This window comes from Loxodonta africana, chromosome 5 (assembly GCF_030014295.1).
Source record: "Loxodonta africana isolate mLoxAfr1 chromosome 5, mLoxAfr1.hap2, whole genome shotgun sequence".
NCBI classification, from domain to species: domain Eukaryota; kingdom Metazoa; phylum Chordata; class Mammalia; order Proboscidea; family Elephantidae; genus Loxodonta; species Loxodonta africana.
In genome coordinates, this window is record NC_087346.1 from 153,110,799 (window position 1) to 153,128,065 (window position 17,267).

At 47.5% G+C, this 17,267-nt stretch overlaps 1 protein-coding gene across 2 annotated transcripts; it reads left to right on the forward strand.

Moving 5' to 3' along the window:
- Positions 1 to 249: 249 nt before the first annotated feature.
- Positions 250 to 15,645, forward strand: ZNF518B (zinc finger protein 518B). 2 transcript variants are annotated; one of them, XM_003411272.4, is made up of 2 exons: positions 250 to 329; positions 12,189 to 15,645. In XM_003411272.4, exon 2 carries the CDS (start codon positions 12,389 to 12,391, stop codon positions 15,614 to 15,616), a length of 3,228 nt encoding a protein of 1,075 aa, XP_003411320.1. In that variant the 5' UTR covers positions 250 to 329; positions 12,189 to 12,388; the 3' UTR covers positions 15,617 to 15,645. The 2 variants fall into 2 exon arrangements, with proteins under 2 accessions (XP_003411320.1, XP_010589666.1); XM_010591364.3 differs by lacking the exon at positions 250 to 329 and adding an exon at positions 675 to 807.
- The last annotated feature ends 1,622 nt before the right edge of the window (positions 15,646 to 17,267 follow it).

Genomic DNA, 17,267 nt, shown 5'->3' on the forward strand with positions numbered 1-17,267 from the left:
AGACGAGTCGGTTCTCCGTTTGCAGAGGAGGCTCCTGGAGCTTGTGGGCCTTGCACGCCGCCGTGAACGCGTGGGCTCGCGCTCCGGGGCCAGAACCGGAGACCCGGCCGGGGGGCTGGCTTTCGGCTCCAGGCAGCGCTGCACCCGGCGGCGGCGCGCGGCCTTAGGGACTGCGGGCTCCGGACCTCGCGCCCGCCGCGCCGCCAAGTGCGCACGCGCGGCCGGCCGGCTCCGCCCCCTGAGTAGGGACCTACAGCGGGCGCGGCGAGCGGCTGGCGGCGGCGGCGGCCGTGTAGACGCGCCTCTGCCGGGAGCGGGACCGGCCGGCGGTGAGTGTCCGGGCGGGAGGGCGAGGCCGGGCCGTGCGCGCAGGGCGGCCGGGCCGGAAGCCGCCGGCGGGGGCCTGGAACCGGGGGACTGGAGGGACAGGAGCCGGGAGGCCGGGGGACAGGGGACGGCTCCGCGGCCCCCGCCTCGCGTGTCCGAGCCGCTGGCCGGCGTCGTGGCGAGGGGCCCGGGCGGGCGGGCGGGCGGGACGCGGGCTCGGGCCGGCCGGGGGCCGGGGGACAGGCCCGGGGGGCGAGCGGCCGCCGGCTCGGGCGGGGGTGGCGACAGGCCGCGGAGCCGGGGGAGTGCGGGCCGCGCCCCCGCCGCCTTTGTGCCGCCGCGACCCCTCGGCGCGCCCCTGCCCGCGGCCTCCCCGCCCCCAGCTTTGAAAGATGCCTCTCCTCGGAGCTCGCCTACCGGTCGGCGGAGCAGGAAGTGGCGTCAGAAGGCCATTTTTAAAGCCTCCTGCGGGCCTCGGAGGTAAGTGTTGACGTTTTGGGTTTTCAGTCGTTAGAAGACACCCCAGGCGGGCGACCCCACGGTGGGCCCGGGCGTCCCCGGGAGACGACGACGTAGTCGTATTGTACCCGCGCCTCCGTCCCTACTTAGCACCACGTTGTTAGAGGGCGAGTCGCCTGGGTTGGCCCACGCGTGGATATTGTGTACCATCGGTGTGATTGTGCCAACAATAAACTTGAAAACCAGACTGGCATCGTCTTTCCTTGGGAGTTTTCGAGAATGTGTCCGGGGATGGGCTTGGCCATTGAGTGCCTGAGCATCTTTTGTGTGTATTTGTGTGTGTGTGTGTGTGTGTGCGTGCGTGCGCATGAGAGAGAGAGAGCATGTGGATGGCGAAGGTTTGAATTGTTCCAAATACCGATGTCACTCTTTGTGGAAACTCCCCCACCCCAACCTGCCCTTTTCATCTTGTTTTTGGGGTGGTTGGGCTGTTTAAGGCAGGGGAAACAATGCTGGGTTCGAAGAAATGGAAGTTTCTTAGCGGGAAAGGGGAGGCCAAAAAGGAGAATGGGAAAAACAACCTGAGTCCTTTTAGGTACAATGTGGATTTAATGCATCCAGTTAAAATACTCCCTGAGTTTAATAACTGGGAAAACGAACCGTTTAATCAACCTGACATGAAAAAATAAAAAGCAAAGCACGGAGCACTTGGTTCTTTTTTAAAAATAAAGCCTGCACAGCTAAACTGTAATATTACCATAGATCCTCAAGCAGTAATCCTTATATTTTAGGATTGAAATCACCAGCAAGAGTAAGACAAGCCCTGGGCTCCAGGAGCTTGTACTCCTTTCCTGTAGAAGAGCTGAGAGAAAGAATAGGAACGTATGTCTTTATCTCTCTGAGTCACAAATGCAGAGTTCAACCCAGCCTGCGATGTGTGTATAAGGAGATTTAGGCCAAGGGCTCTAGAGGGCCAGAAAATCTTGTTTACAAACCAACGTGGTGTAGTCTCTTTAAGTAGAGTACATTTAGAATGTTCTTTTTAGAAAACAGTTACCTTAGATTTAAGTTAGCTTTAAAAATAACATTTTTGTATGTGTTCAGCTTTGTTATTCTGATAACATTCACTCAAGTGCAGTTTGAAAAAAGGCAGACAAAGGAGAGAGTTATGTCATCCATTGGGCCTCCTCCCCGACGTGTTAAGCAAAACTAATGTGGATTTTAAAAATCCAGTAATGGCGATGAAAAAAAATCACCTCTCTTTCATCCTTCTGTTCGCCTTGAAGTAGGGGATTCTGGGCCGACTTTTGTGCAAGAGGAAGAACAAAGAAGAACGTTTTTTATAATTGTCACTTAATGAAGGGTGCCATTTCTTTCAGTCATTCACTCATTCCATCATTCATTCGGCCAATCTGTGTTGAGTGCTTTGTGTAGCTAGGCCTTGTGCTGTTGACTATGATGGGATTTTTCCCAGTCCTGATTGTTCTCGAATTGTCCCTGTACTGCGTTGTCTTTGTTCACATACACAGACCCAGCCAACTGCAGTTTCCGGGCTCCATCCTTGGAGCGAAAGTGACCAGACACCGTCCACTCCAGATGTTCTCATCATGAGTGGAGGGAGGGGGCATCAGAACCACCTGGGAAGAATTTTAAATCACATGCTAAGCTTCGCCCCAGGAAAAGGGCAGCCTGAGGCATTAGGTCACGTGGGTCCTGGGAATCCTTTTTTTTTTTTTGAAGCTCCCTAAGTGATTTTGCCACCCACCCCTGCTTGAGAGCACTGCTGGGGCGCATTCCCCTTATTTTATAGAAGAAACATGCCCTAAGAAGCCAGGGCTGCAGGCCCCTGACTTAAACCCAAGTGTCTGGCTTCTGTTGCAGGGCTCCTGTGCAGCACCTTGCTTTCACCCAGGGTGCTGAGCATAGAAGGCTACACCAGGGCCAGAGGCTGTGAGACCAGATGGCACTTGGTGCCAGGCAGGAAGTGAGCACCAGGCCGAAGTGGCAACAGATCCTGACTCTTTAGTTCAAAGCCTCCTACCTCCTCATCCCAAGCTTGCCCCTGCCCCACTCTTGTAAGATTGGGCAAGGGAAGGAGTGAAAGTGTGGAAGAGCAAGGCTTCTGTGGCATCCCTGTGACCACTTTACTTTGAGGACCCAGGAAGTACTTATCAGTAGTAAATTAAGGGCTACCACCTACCCCACCCCCCGCTACAACGAATAATTTGCAGACCACTTTCACACATGATCTATTTAAATGTACGTGTTTGAACTATAATTTTTGAGGAAAGCAGGGTACCAGGAACCAGAATTTAGACCAGACACCAGATGCTGCCCTTCACCAATTCTGACCTTAGGAAAGCTATGCAGCTTCTCCAGACCTGGTTTCTTGGGATGGTTAAAGGATTTGGCTGAGGGAGAAGCAGGTAATTCAAGACTGGATTTGACAAATCTGGAGGTACTGTATGAACCTGCTCCTGCAGGTGCCCTCTCCACCTGACTCAGGTCAAGGTGCTCCAGTTGATAAAAGCCACCACACACCGAGAGAGAGCTCCCTGATCACATCCCTGATGTGGCATTGCACATTTTACTGACACCACCCACGAACTTCTCACCTCCCCCCATTACATTGCTTAAAGACAGCAGCCAGTGGCAGCAGGCTCACAGCTCACTCCGTGCCAGGCACCGTGCCAGCAGCGTTGACGTTTCCAGTCGTGGACGAGGTAGGTACTGGCATTGCCCACTTTACAGAGAGCTTCAGTGACATCTGCAAGGTCACACGACTAGGCAGTGGAGGGACTCCGAGTCTTAATCATCCTGTGGCAATCCCAAGGTAGTGTCTTTGCCCTAGCTCAGGCACCCTCAGGTGGGTCAAGTGTATAAAGGATTGGCAGTATTTTGGCCATTTCCATGTGCTGGTCTCTGTACTGTAGTGTCAGGTGATTCTCAACCTTGGCTGCGTGTTAGAATCACCTGGGAAGCTTTTAAACATCCTGGTGCCCAAGGTGCATCCTCCCCATCTCTAGCGATGGGGCTCGGGCCTGATTATTTTAGTCTCCCCAGGTAATTCTGGTGTGCAATATGGTGACCAACCGTCCCAACTTCCCCTCAACTTTCAGTTTTAAAACGGGAACTTCCTGGGTGAATTGGGACTGATTGGTCACCCTCATGCAGCCATCATTGAGAGCCACTGGGAGACATTTCTTCTAGGTTTGATGCACTTTTTACTAAATTCTAGATCCATTTCTTCTGCAAAAATCATTGTTTACCTTTAATGCAAGAAAATAGGGGAGACACAGCAGTGCGCACGCCCTTCATTTTAGCACCTTCAGAGAGCTGAAGTCCCTGGTTGGCTGACTAACAGAACGTTGCAGTGCTCCTTGTAATACTAGCCTTGTTTTACCCTGGGTGTCCCCCCCCCACCGCCCCCACACACACAAATGGAACTACAAGTTTGTTCCTTTGGAAGCTTTTTTTAAAAACAACTTTTATAATTACTTTGTTTTCTAATCTAGACTCAGTTGATGTGCCCAGCAGTGTCAGGTTGATCCCCAGAGAACTTCTTTGTGGGGTCGGGGGTGTCGGGAGCAGAGCATTGTTGCCTCCAACTACTGATGAAATCAGTTTGCCTTAAAAAACCAAACCTGTTGCTGTCGAGTTGATTCTGACTTATAGTGACCCTATAGAGTATAACTGCCCCATGGGGTTTCCAGGGAGAGGCTGGTGGATTCGAACTGCCTGCCTTTTGGTTAACAGCTGAGCTTTTAACCGCTAAGCCACCACCGTATGTTAAGCTATCAGTTTCTGCCTCTCTGGACTTTACTGAAATCTGCATTTGAAGTAGTCAACAAAAATGTGGTGATTTATCTCTTGACAGAACAGCTGCTGTTTGCCAAGCGCATAGGTATTCTCACATCAGCCATGCAAATTCAACATCAGTATCCCCTTTTCACAAGTGAAGGAGCCCTGATGGCTCGGTGGTTCAGAAAGGTCAGCTGTTGGAACCCACCAGCCAGCTCTTAAGGAGAAAGATGTGGCAGTCTGCTTCTGTAAAGATGACAACCTTGGAAACCCTGTAGGACAGTCCTACTCTGTCCTGTAGGGCTGCTATGAGTTGGAATCAGCTCGATTGCAGAGGGTTTGGCTTTGGTTTTTTCAGGTGAAAAAAACTCAGAGGTTAAGTAACAAGTCTGAAATACACAGCTAGTAAGTCCAAGACCTAGGTCTTGAACTTATTCTTGATATCCTCAGGTCATTACTCTTTCTGCTGTTTTCCTTTGAGCTGTTTTCATATGTAAAGCAGAGGAATGGGAACCAGGGCTCATTGCTGCAGCCACCTTGCCCCATCCAGTGCTGAAGGGAGGCACTTGGCTTCAGAAGAAAAATCTAGGATCCCAAAAGTGGTACGTGTGTCAGTAACGTGTGGAAGCATTTGTCATCACCACATTGTTGTCCAGATGACACTCAACTTGCAGTTCAGTCATTTTTAAGTGCATGGCAGTTTGGCAAAAAGGAAATAAGGCTTCATTGATCTTTTTCCTTGTTTAGGCCTCTACCAATTGAAGTCAATTCTGACTCACTGTAACGGTCCAGGAGATAGCTCTTGCTGAGGTCACAGTTTCTTCCTAAATACCTTCCAGCTGGGGATATATTAGCCATTTACATGTCTAATGTCAGATTTTTCCCCCAGTCAGGTATTGTCTGCATGCTCCAGGGCACTTTGGGTAGAATTGTTTGGAAAATTTTAGTTAGTGGGGAGTGTTAGACAAGCCTTTGGTATGGCTAAATAGACAAAAAGAACTTAGGTGTGTTACTTGAGTACCTGCCCGTGTCACTGGGCTGAAGGCTTCATGCATTATACATTTGCTTCTAAATCCCTTAAGTGTGATAATGCTGAAGCCTGTGTCCTGGCCTGTCAGTGAATCCAGAGAAATCACTTGCTTAAGGACCCAGCAAATAAGGTATGCAGGATCAGGGATTGAACTCCATTCCCACTGCTCTTCACGGCTGCAGAAGCTACATCCCTGCCCCTGTGGTGAATGTTCTAGAAGCCACAATGAAAGGAGGACTTCTGGGTTGTAATTGCTGGAAAAAACTTCTGAAACTTTATTCTCCATCCGGAAAGAATGCAGTCAGGCACCAGATACTGCTTTCACTGGCATCTCTCAGAACCAAGACTATGTGATGATCCATGGAGCATGCATATGACATTGTCGGCCAGCCATTTCTCTAACTTCTCACATTGACAGCTAGCACGGGAACACAGTCATTCGCTAGAAGTGCACGTCACAGTTCTGCGGGGCTTGGAGGGAAGTGGTAAAAACGTAGTCCAGTAACTAGTTTATATGTAAACCTTAACTGTAGTGAGTACTTTTTTAGTTAGGACTTCTTTTCCTTGGCAATTGTAAGAGGACCTTAACCATTTTGCCACTAAGGCTAAGTGAGTGGTTTTGCCCCTAAGGTTTAAGCTGGTAAGTATTATCTTTTAGGCTGTACAAGCAGATATGATTAAATTACAAAATGAGATTCAGTGTATGTTCTAGAAAGAGCAGTTACCTGGCAGCTAAGAAGCCTGTACTTTAGCCCCTCTGTTTATGTGACTGGCATCATTTCTTTTTCTCCTGTTTTCTTTGTAAATAATAATAATTTCTAACGTGTCCCATGCTTATGATGTGACTTACCTAGCCACGTCTACGCCCATTGTCACACTGAATCCTCACAGCAACCCTGTGAGGTAGGTGCTCTTCTAGTACTGTCTCTGTCACAGGTGAGGAATCAGATGCAGGTTCAGCGGTCTGCCCCCGTCATGCACCTGGAAGGTGACCACACTGGGATTTCAAGCTATAATCTGATTGCAGAACCTGTAGTTCCAAGTACTGTTCTGCTGCTTAGTTCTCTTCTAAGTCTGTTGAACATTGCCAGATCCCAGTATTTAGACGTCAAATGCTCATACAGTCTTCCATGTTTTGTATAGCCCTCAATGTCACTGAACTGTTTCCCCTCCCCCCCACCAAATTCACTGGTTTTTTTTTCCATGTGGCCCCATAATAAGTCTTTAAGAAACCAGGGCAAGTAAGGTGAAAGTCAATAAGAAAAACCCACAAGCGGAGAATGCATTTAGGCCTTTTCCCAGGAAATGACAAGACTCATTCAGAGGGAAAAAAAAAGCGCGTTGATAATACGCTGTGCCCCTGTCTTGGCGTGTGGTGGCCATCTTCAGCTGAGCGGCCTCTTCGGCCGATGCTGTAGATAATTCAATTTAAAAAACAAAACTCATCGAACGCTGTTGAATATTTGGAAAACAGGCCTCTTAATACATAAGAACACCTTATTTCCTGTGCCAAAAAGTTAATAATACTAAATATTTTCTGTTTTTGAGGTCTCCTCTAAGTTACTTGGAAGAATGTACTTTTTAAGTCCTAAGAGGTCAAGTGCAGAGGTCTGAAAGTGAGGCCTTGTGAGTTTGGAAGATAGGCAAGCACTGACCTGGGTGTTAGTAGTAACTGACTGGGTTTCTGCTCAGCATCAGGCCCATGCTTGGCCCTTTATCTGCAGTATCTCATGTAATCCTGGATCATTGGGCCCATTGGGCAGTCACTCTTCAAGAGGACCCCCCTCCACAGGTGATTGTACCTGGACACGAACCAGATGCAAGAATTGTATGTGGAAGGAAGAGGAGCTTGGGAGCTCACTACTTCAGTGTTCCTGCTGCAGCCGAGGAGTGTACATGTGTAAATACCAACATCAGATCCATCCGTCTTGGTTCTTCCATGCTACTGCCGGAGTTTACCTCTGTCTTAGGTGTTAAAGCTGAGATATTCCTCCCCCCCCCCCCCGACTAGCCACACAAGTTGCAGAGGCCAAAGAGAACGACACCTGCTTATTCTGAAGAAGCCTGACGTCTTTTTTACCTGGACTGAGAGAAGTGGCAGTGTAGTAATATTTCATTGTTTTGAGAATGGTTTAGAAGCTCATGGCCCAAATACCCTGCATTCTCCATTAAACTGTATTTGTTAATCACAACTCACGCTTCATACTGGCGCTTGCCCCTGTGGAATCTTAGTTCAAAATAACGGCTAGGTAGCTTCGTGGGGCATCTCCAGGTGGACTCTGCCGTCCTCGTGAACTACTGGTTTGGTTGATTCCCTAGGGACCTTCCTCTGTCAGAATGCTTGCTCTCCACTTCTTGTTGTCAGTGTAAACTCTGCTTTTCTAGACTGAAGGACATGGTCTTACAGTTCAATCCATCCTAGATTCCAAGTTTTCAGTTTAGAAAGAATGACACCCTTTCAAAAGGACTTGAAAGAAACTGGCAATATGGCACTCTGTAATTGTTGATGAGGCTGGGAAAGGTGCTGGGAAACTGAAAGTGGACAAATGGAATCCTGGTTTGGGTGATTGTTAAAACAGAGGGGTATCTTCCCGGGCTTTATTGTAGAATTTTTTGAAATTGGTATATAAGGTGTTAACATTGAAGCACTTGGTAAGCACGCTGTGTCAGGCAAGTAGTAACCTAATTAGGTGGTCCTCCCTTCCCTTTTTCCAGTTTGTTGTTATCGTTAGGTCCTGTCGAGTCAGTTCCAACTCACAGCGACCTTATGCACAACGGCAGGAAACACTGCCCTGTCCTGTGCCTTCCTCACAATCATTGTTATGCTTGAGCCCATTGTTGAAGCCACTGTGTCAATCCATCTGGTTGAGGGTCTTCATCTTTTTTGCTGACCCTGTACTTTACCAAACATGATGTCCTTCACCAGGGACTGATCCCTCCTGATAAGATGTCCAAAGTATGTGAGACAAAGTCTTGCCGTCTCCGCTTCTAAGGAGCGTTCTGGCTGTACTTCAAAGACAGATTTGTTTGTTCTTTTGGCAGCCAAGGATGGATTCAGTATTCTTTGCCAACACCACAATTCACAGGCATGAGTTCTTCTTCCAGTTTGTAGGATTATAAAGCCGGAAGATGAGCAGAGGTGTACCTACTGAGTGGCGTAGTCTCATGCAAATCTTTTGAACAGAATTGAGAACTAGGGGCTGGCTGAGAGAGGTGCATGTGAATAACTAGTCATCAAGAGAGAATAAGCTTTTTTTTTTTTTTTTCCCTAAAGCTAGGATAGAAGAACGTTAAGTTGCAGGGAGGCTGATTTTATTTCAGGGTGAATTCTTTACAGTGAGAACTCTGGAAAGAAAGGTAGCTGCCTAAAAGGACGGCATCTTCTGTTTTGTAGTGATATTAGAACACCAGCTGCAGGACTAATCGATGAAGCTGTTTTAAGGTCTTAAATGCCACTGGAAGCTTCAGCCAGTGATTTCTGATGCTGGCCTTCATCAGAACTACCTGCAGGGCTTTACAGACCAGACCACCACTGTCACCACCCCCCACCCATGCCCCCGAGACTTGGATTCGCCAGCTTGGGGATGAGGCCCAGGAGTGTGTATTGGAGGAGTCATTCCAAGTCTCCTCCAGGTGTGAGAGCCAGTGGACCAGATGCCCTCAGCCTGCCCTCCTCAGCCTCTGCGTCCTTTGGGGGTTTTTCTTGGGCTCTGGTTGCAGCTGTGGCTTCCTCTGTTTTAGCAGCTGGCAGCCTACACGTGCTGACAGGAGCACGCTGATGAATGAGAGTAGCGTTCTTAGACTTACAGTAAAAGTCTGATTGCAAGGATCAGCAGTGTCAGGCTGGGCTTAGAAATCACCCAAGCCAGCCCCGTGTTTTATAGATGAGCAAGCTGATGGCATTGGGTGACTTGATCAGGCATTCTCCGGGGTGTCCCTTCTGCCTCCCTTCACTGAAGCCACTTTACACATCCAGAAAATGAAGCGTCCCATCTTCCATCCACTCCTCTGACAGTTACGCTTCCCTTCTATCCCAGGGGTGCGAGGGAAAAGAACGGTCCTTGTCTTTGCCCTGCGTATCTCTGTTTCCCAGTCGGAGGCATCCTGCCTGTGCCCTATCCAAAACCACAGTCTCCTAGCATAGGGAGGTATTTGCACATTGAGGGGATATGCGCACCTCACAACCCCACAAGCCTCTTCCTGGGGGCACGCTTATATGGTAGAGCAGTCTGGTTGAGCCCCTAGATGCCCTTAGGGCTTGGCTGCATGCCGGAAGTTGCTTTGGAGAGGAGGTAACTGTATTACAGATGCAAAACAGGAAAAGGCAATCCAATAAAAAAATAAATGCTAAAGCCTGTCGGTAGCTACCACCACACCGTCTCCTGGGGCTTCCCGGAGCTGCTTTATGAAGGGAAGGTTTTAGGTCAAGCTAGATCGGAATATGCCACGGTTGTATCTCCTGACCCTCACAAGTGACCGTTTTGCCCCCAGCATGGGTCTTTCAGCCTGGCTTTATACGACGCTCGGCCTATTAGCAGTGTGCCCGAAGGAAGCTGCTAGTTCTCCCTCTTATTGCTGCCTGTCACCAAACAAGTGCCGAGTGCCTCCATGCCTCTTGACACTCAGAGACGCACTTTAAAATTTCAGAAGTGTTTTCTTGTGCTCTTCAGCCTTTTAGTCAGCAGAGCTATCCTGCAGGAGAGCTTGAACAAGTGCCCTTAATTTTGATTGCCAGACGAAAAACTTGTTACAAAAGTTTAAGTGGCTTTTTTAAGGTCCGAGAAGAAAAGGCTTTTAGCACGTCTCTAACTGGAAAGACTTTTGTTTGGCTCCTAGGTCTGTGTATTCTGAGGGTGGGAGGGAGCTGGGGCGTGGGGAATGTCTTTAAAGATCAGTGAACTATTTTCGTATAAAAATCAGTGACCGTTTTCCACACAATGTGTGTGACTATTGGAGCACTTGATTTAGATGTCACCTGCTAACCTGTTCCAAGCCATCATCATCTCTCACCTCAGTCCCCCTGCTGCTACTGTTGTACCCCTGACAGGCTTTTCTCTTCACAGCAGCTAGAGACTTATTGAGATATGAGTCAGGCCATGTCCTGTCACTGCTCCAGTCCCTCCCCTGGCTTCCCATCCCACATGGAGGACAGGCCCATCCTTACCATGCTGTGGTACAGATCCTTCCATGACCAGCCTCCCAGTTCCCTCTGACCACATCTCCCTGTGCTCGTTCCCCTCTAGCCTCAGGGCCTCCTTGCTGTTTCCCATGGAAGCCAGGCCCACTTCCCACAAGATGTTTGCTTCTGTCTTCTTGAAACACCCCTTTCCCAGACAGTCACATTGCTCCCTCCCTGGCTGCCCTCAGGTCTGCGCAAATGTCCGCTTACTGCGAGGCCTTTCCTAACTACCCACACCTCACCACCCCAGCCCTGTATCGCATCGCACAGGCAATCCTGTACCCCCTTGCCTTGTTTTGTGCTTTTTTTTCCCACTTAACATCTCTGGCAAATAAATGCGTATCCTGTTTCCCCTCCGCTTTATAGTGTACACATCACAAGGGTAGGGGTTGATTTCCTTTTGTTTATTTCTAAACAGTACTTGGAATAGTCCCTGGCTCATAAGAGATATGTGATAAAATGTTGAAGCCATAAATGATTAGTTGTCTACCGAACATTGTTGGTATCACTGGCTCTTAACCACTGGTGAAAGCAGGTGGCGTATAAAAGTGAGAGTTGGTATCCAGGCTGATAAGCTCTAATATAGAAATGGATGTGAAGATGTGGGCCAAAGCCCTGGCTCTACCACTTGATGACTGTTATGTCCTAAGCCTGAAATGGCAGTATTTCCTGTACAAGGTTTAGTGAGGTTGATGGGAAATTGTTGTTGTTGGGTACAGTTGAGTTGATTCCAACTCACTGACCCTGCGTGCAACAGAATGAAACACTGCCCAGTCCTGTGCCATCTCACAATTGTTATGCTTGAGCCCATCATTGTAGCCACTGTGTCAGTCCATGTCAATTGAGGTCCTTCCCCTTTTTTGCTGGCCCTCTACCAAGCATGATGTCCTTCTCCAGGGACTGGTCCCTTCTGATAACTTGTCCAAAGTACATGAGACAGAGTCTCGCCATTCTTGCTTCTAAGGAGCATTCTGGCTGTACCGCTTTCAAGACAGGTTTGTTCGTCCCTTTGGTCCAGTTGTGAGGCTTTTTGTTTTCTTTCTGTTGAGGTGTAATCCGTCCTAAAGGCTGTGGCCTCTGATTACGCCTGTGAAATTGCTGGCACGTGCCCACTCGCGCTGGAAGAGAACTTCTACTGAGCACAGGCTACTCCAGACGATCACGGGGACTTCCTGGCTTCTGGCATATCATGGCTGGAGGTCTCAAGTGACTTTGAGGGGCCTTGTTATTTGTCAGCTCTGTTGTGTTGCATGTTACTATCAACATGCATCTTAGATAACGTGAGGTTTAGCATAAAATTCCCAAGGCCATTGAATGTAGAGACATTTAATAATAGCAAAACCTTAAGTTCGTATACTAATCATTATAATTTTTTTTTTTTCTTTCCTTTAGTGTTGCCTGGAATATCAGAGAATTGGAAGAAATCCTACTCTGGGGCCATGAACCTACTGTGGCAGTGTATAAAAAAGGATAATTAAGTATGCTCCCAGAGAGTAGCTTCTTTTCTTCTAATCCCAAAATATGTTGAAGGATGCCTCTTAAGAATTTCATCACGTGAAGTCTTTCTGAATTTCCATGGACTCTTTCTAGAAATGCAGATAAAGATGATGAAGGATCTTGGACAGCAGTTCTATACTCCGCAAGTGAATGACAGACATAATTCCTTGACCATGGCCCCCAAGCAGCCCAGTGCTGATCGAATGACTCAACCAGATGGACAACAAGTTCAAGCCCTTTTGTATCAAAGCTCAGAGACCGAGGCTGCCGGGATGACCATTGCTACATGTGTGAAATGCAGAAGTGTTCACAAAGTCCCTCTTCAAGACTTGAGTACTGGACAAAGCCAAAAGGAAGACAGGTACATCTGTTTCACATGCAGCCTTGCTGTGCCGCCTCCTCGTTTTCATTTTGTGAACAGTAACTCCAGTGCTGCTCACGTAGGAAATAAAATTGAAGCCATCTCCAGCTCTGTCAGTAATAAATTTAAGGTAAGGAACTTTAAGCCCGGCAAATACTATTGTGATAAATGCCGATTTTCCACCAAGGACCCTCTGCAGTATAAAAAGCACACACTTCAACACGAAGAGATCAAATTCATTTGTTCTCACTGCAGCCACATTTCATATACAAAAGGAGAGTTTCAGAGGCATTTGGTGAAACACACAGGCATATTCCCTTATCAGTGTGAGTATTGTGACTATGGTGCTATCAGGAATGATTATATTGTCAAACACAGGAAGAGAGTGCACGAGAAGGCGGGTGCTAAACGGCCACCCAAAGCTGCTGCCAAGTTGGAGCCAAAAAGAACCAGCACATCCAAACAAAACCCAGAGCTTTTAAAAGCTTCCACCCTGAGTACTGCATTTCAAAACAAATTGTCTGATCAACTTTCAAGATTCTCCCTCCACGCAAATAAAGACAAGATGCATAATATCATGCTGATACCAGAATCAATGGAGTACCAAAAAGATGTAGTGTGTATTCCAAATAAAATGCCCCTGTCTGAGCCGACTGACCTCAGTCTGTTTGAGAACAAAAACGTTGAGGTAGAAGTGTTATCCCCCGCAAAAGAGCCCGTCCAGCCAGGCGTGCCGTTAACAGTTGTAGCACCAGCAGAGCTCGTTGTCCCTGCAAACTGTCTAGCCCAGTTGATGGATGTGAAGGTTGTCAATGGGACACAGCAACTTGTTCTGAAACTGTTTCCTCTGGAAGAAAACAGTTGCCTTGAAGCTGGTGGCGGAGATGGAGGTAATTCTGAACGTAGGACGAAAGAGAAGGTTTCAGGTGAACAAGAAAAAACAACGTCTTCAGAGCAAACAAAGCCACTAATGATTGAGGGGAATGTTGGAAAACTTGGAGGCTTTGATAACCTTCAATCTTCAGTGCACAAACAACTTAAAAATGTGAAATGGGTAAAGTCTTACGATTTCTTCATGGCAAATTCTAGTGTGTACAGCCAGGGAGAATCCTTTCTAAGCCCGAATAGATTCAAGGATTTGCAGAAAAAACATAATTTGTATCCACCTAGAACTGTACCTTCTTCCCTTGCCTTAAAAGGTCATTCTCCATCATCTGTAGTAAAAACCAATGTTTTATGTGGTCTTGGAACTGCATCAAACCCTTTTCCATATAAGACTGCAGCTTCTTTTCCTGACGGTGGACGGAATTTACACAGCAACTCACAGCCGTTGTTTCCTCTTGCTGTACCACCTGCGGCCATTTCCTTCTGTGGAGAAAAGGGCTTATTGCCTGTAAGTGAAAATAACTTTGAATCTAGAAGTGAGATCAGTATTCCTTTAAAAATGGTTTCCTCTAATAGGAAGCTGAAAGACAGCCAGACAGAGGCAGTTTCAAATATAGGCCAGGTCTCCTCTCAACATAAAACTGAATATCTGCACATAAACATAGCTGGAGACGACAGAAGCAGATCTCAGCAACCCAGGGAGAAGCCTTTGGAATTAAAGAATTCTGAAAGAAATAGTGACTGTTTTGATGGCCCGGTCATCTCATCAGTATTTTCTCTGAGCTCTGGATCTGAAAACGTTCCTGAAGGCATCAAGTGGAATAGTTCAACTTCCAAAATAAAGTCAATTGAACTGTTACGCAGAAAGATAGCTCAGTTAATTGAGTCCTGTGGCAAGCCTTCAAGTTTGGCTGCAAACAGTGCACACCGTCGTTCTGTAGGGCAGGCGTCGAAGGTGACTTCGAAAGCTACCTCTGAAAGTATTCAAGAAATTAATGTATCATTCCCTGACTCTGGCTATTCCACAAGTACTCCCCCAAAATCTCAGGATGATGGTAGTATTAGTGGACAGCTTATTCATGAGCAAATATACCCACGGTTTATAGATGGCAGTGATGGGAAGAGTGAAAACAGAATGACCAGGCAGGCTCATGTCGCTGCTCCGGTGTTGATCCCCAAAGGGGCTGTGTTGAGGGTTCTTAATTCCTCTGAGGATGCCCACATTATAGAGGCTACCTGTGAAGCACCTGTCAGCATACCTGACAGTGAAACACAGCTAATAAAACCTGTTCCGTTCTGCCCTATGAAACAGACTGACTCAGAGATACCGACAAATGAAAGTGGGCCAATAGACATGTCCCAGAACCTGGAGACATCTCTCCGGCCTAAGCCAAAAAAAGAGAGTGCTGCCTGTACCACCACCCCTAGGAAAGCTGCCCTCCTGCACGGGCAGCAAGGAAGCAGTGAATTGAGTAAGCAAGGGAAACAGTTTTCCAGAAATCTTCCCGTAAATCGAAATAAAGTCAAACAAGTAAACTCATCCAGGAAGAAGAACAAAATTCAGGCCGATCCCAGCCGCTATCTCAAGGATCCTTCCATGTTTCAGGTTGCAAGACAGCTTCGACTTAGAGCAGCTAAACCAGACCAGTTGATCAAATGCCCCCGTCGGAACCAGCCGGTCATTGTGTTGAACCACCCCGATGTGGACTCACCGGAAGTGACCAATGTGATGAAGGTCATAAACAAGTACAAAGGCAATGTCCTCAAAGTCGTCTTATCAGAGAGGACCAGGTGCCAGCTGGGCATCAGAAGGTATCACATGCGGCTCACCTACCAGAATGCAGAGGAAGCCAATCATCTAAAAAGGCAAATGATGCTGAAAATGAAACTTAAAAAAGTTCATAAGAACAACTACCAGGTGGTGGATTCCCTGCCCGATGATGCATCGCAGTGTATATTTAAGTGCTGGTTCTGCGGGCGCCTGTACGAAGACCAGGAAGAGTGGATGAGTCACGGCCAACGACACTTGATAGAAGCCACGAGAGATTGGGATGTGCTTTCTTCCAAGGGCAAATAATAAGTAAAAAAATTGGTCTTTGAAGCAAATTGTTTTTCTTCCTTTTAGTTTATACTGGTTCGGTTCCCCTCTTCCCCGCCCCCCGCCAGCCCCCAAACTCAGTAGGAGAGATACAGACTGTCGGGATGGAAGGATTGTTAGTTCTTCAGATGTCCTGTAGGAATGTTGAGATCCAGGGTCTTAACCTGAGAGATGTGACTAGGCCCCAAAAGGTCTTCAGAGCTCCTGAATTGTATGCGCAAATGTATGGACACACGTGTTTTGGAAAGAGAGCATGTGAAACTTTGAGTAGGTTGTCAGGGAGGCCTGAGACCTTTCTTTGTTTAGCACCCCGTTTTCTGAGTACATGCAGATCTTTCATAATCCACAGAGAGGGGCGAGTTTAGAATGTTTTACTCATGCTCTTTTATATAACGACATGCTACTGAAGAATTAAACCGATGTCTTTGTGGCCACATCCACTCTGGTTTTGCTTTAACTCGTCTCCTGAATATTTGGTACATCATGGAAATTATATTTTCTCCTTTATCAGTTCTCTTAAATTTGGTTATAGAAAGCAACGACCGTTCTTTTTAACCCCTTCCCTGTTTTATAACACTCGCAAGGACGGTACGTAGCACTGAGAGCCGTACCTTTGTCAGCCATTGTAAAGAAATGGTACCAGGGGTATGCCTGAGTTTACTAATTGAGCAGCAGGTGTGAGGGGAAGAACACCTTTCCAAACATGGAACTTTTGCTTTCTTTTTAAGTATCTTGACTTATGATAGTAAAGGAGGGGTTGTGCCCTTTGCAGAAAAGATGATCACGGGGGGAAAACCTAAAAATTAAGTCTCCTATCTTTGCCCTAATTACTCCCACAAACATAAGCAGCCAGACAGGCTTCTTTATTGCGTAGATAACACTTGGGAAGACAATTCAAGGTAGCCTTGTACAGAGAATTGTAATGGAGTTTAATGCAGCTTTTTGCTTTCATTGGGTGAAAACTGTGTTTTCTTCCAGAGCCCTTGGATGAGTGTTGTGCATTTGTCCTTGGTCGCCAATGCTGCTCCCCTGGGTCATATCCCAGCCTCTGTTTGCCATGACCAGCCATTGGAATAGGGCCCCCTGTGAAATAGGAAAGCTTCCCTGCTCACCTCCCGTCCCTTTCCATTTATGCCTTTGAGGCTCTTCCTCCTGAAACTACTAGAAATGGGCAGGAATCAGGAAAATTGAAATATCCCACCATCTTTTCTAAGGCTATAGAAACACTCCCCCTGGTTTTCACTGTAACAATCTGGTTCTGCTGTAACTTAGCTCACCTTTTGTAGGGAAGCACCTCTGGGAACACTTCTTCCCACCCTGTCTCCGCCAACTGATGTCGGGACTGGTCCTGACCTAGATCCAGCACCTTTGTGTAAGTTAGAGGAGAGGTCACCCTCCCGATTCCTGCAGCCTCTTGGGCAGATGGTTTGTCACATGGAGCTGGAACTGGTTCTTAGTCCTCACTTGTCCACTCAGCAGGGCACCTTCCTACAAAACACAAAGGACATAACCACAAAGCAGCCTCAACTTGTGTTTGCCCCTCTTCAGGTACTGTTCCTTCCTTGGGGGATTTATTGGTGCAGTGAGTGAAACTGGAGGCTGTTACCTCTGGAAACCACACCAGTGAGAT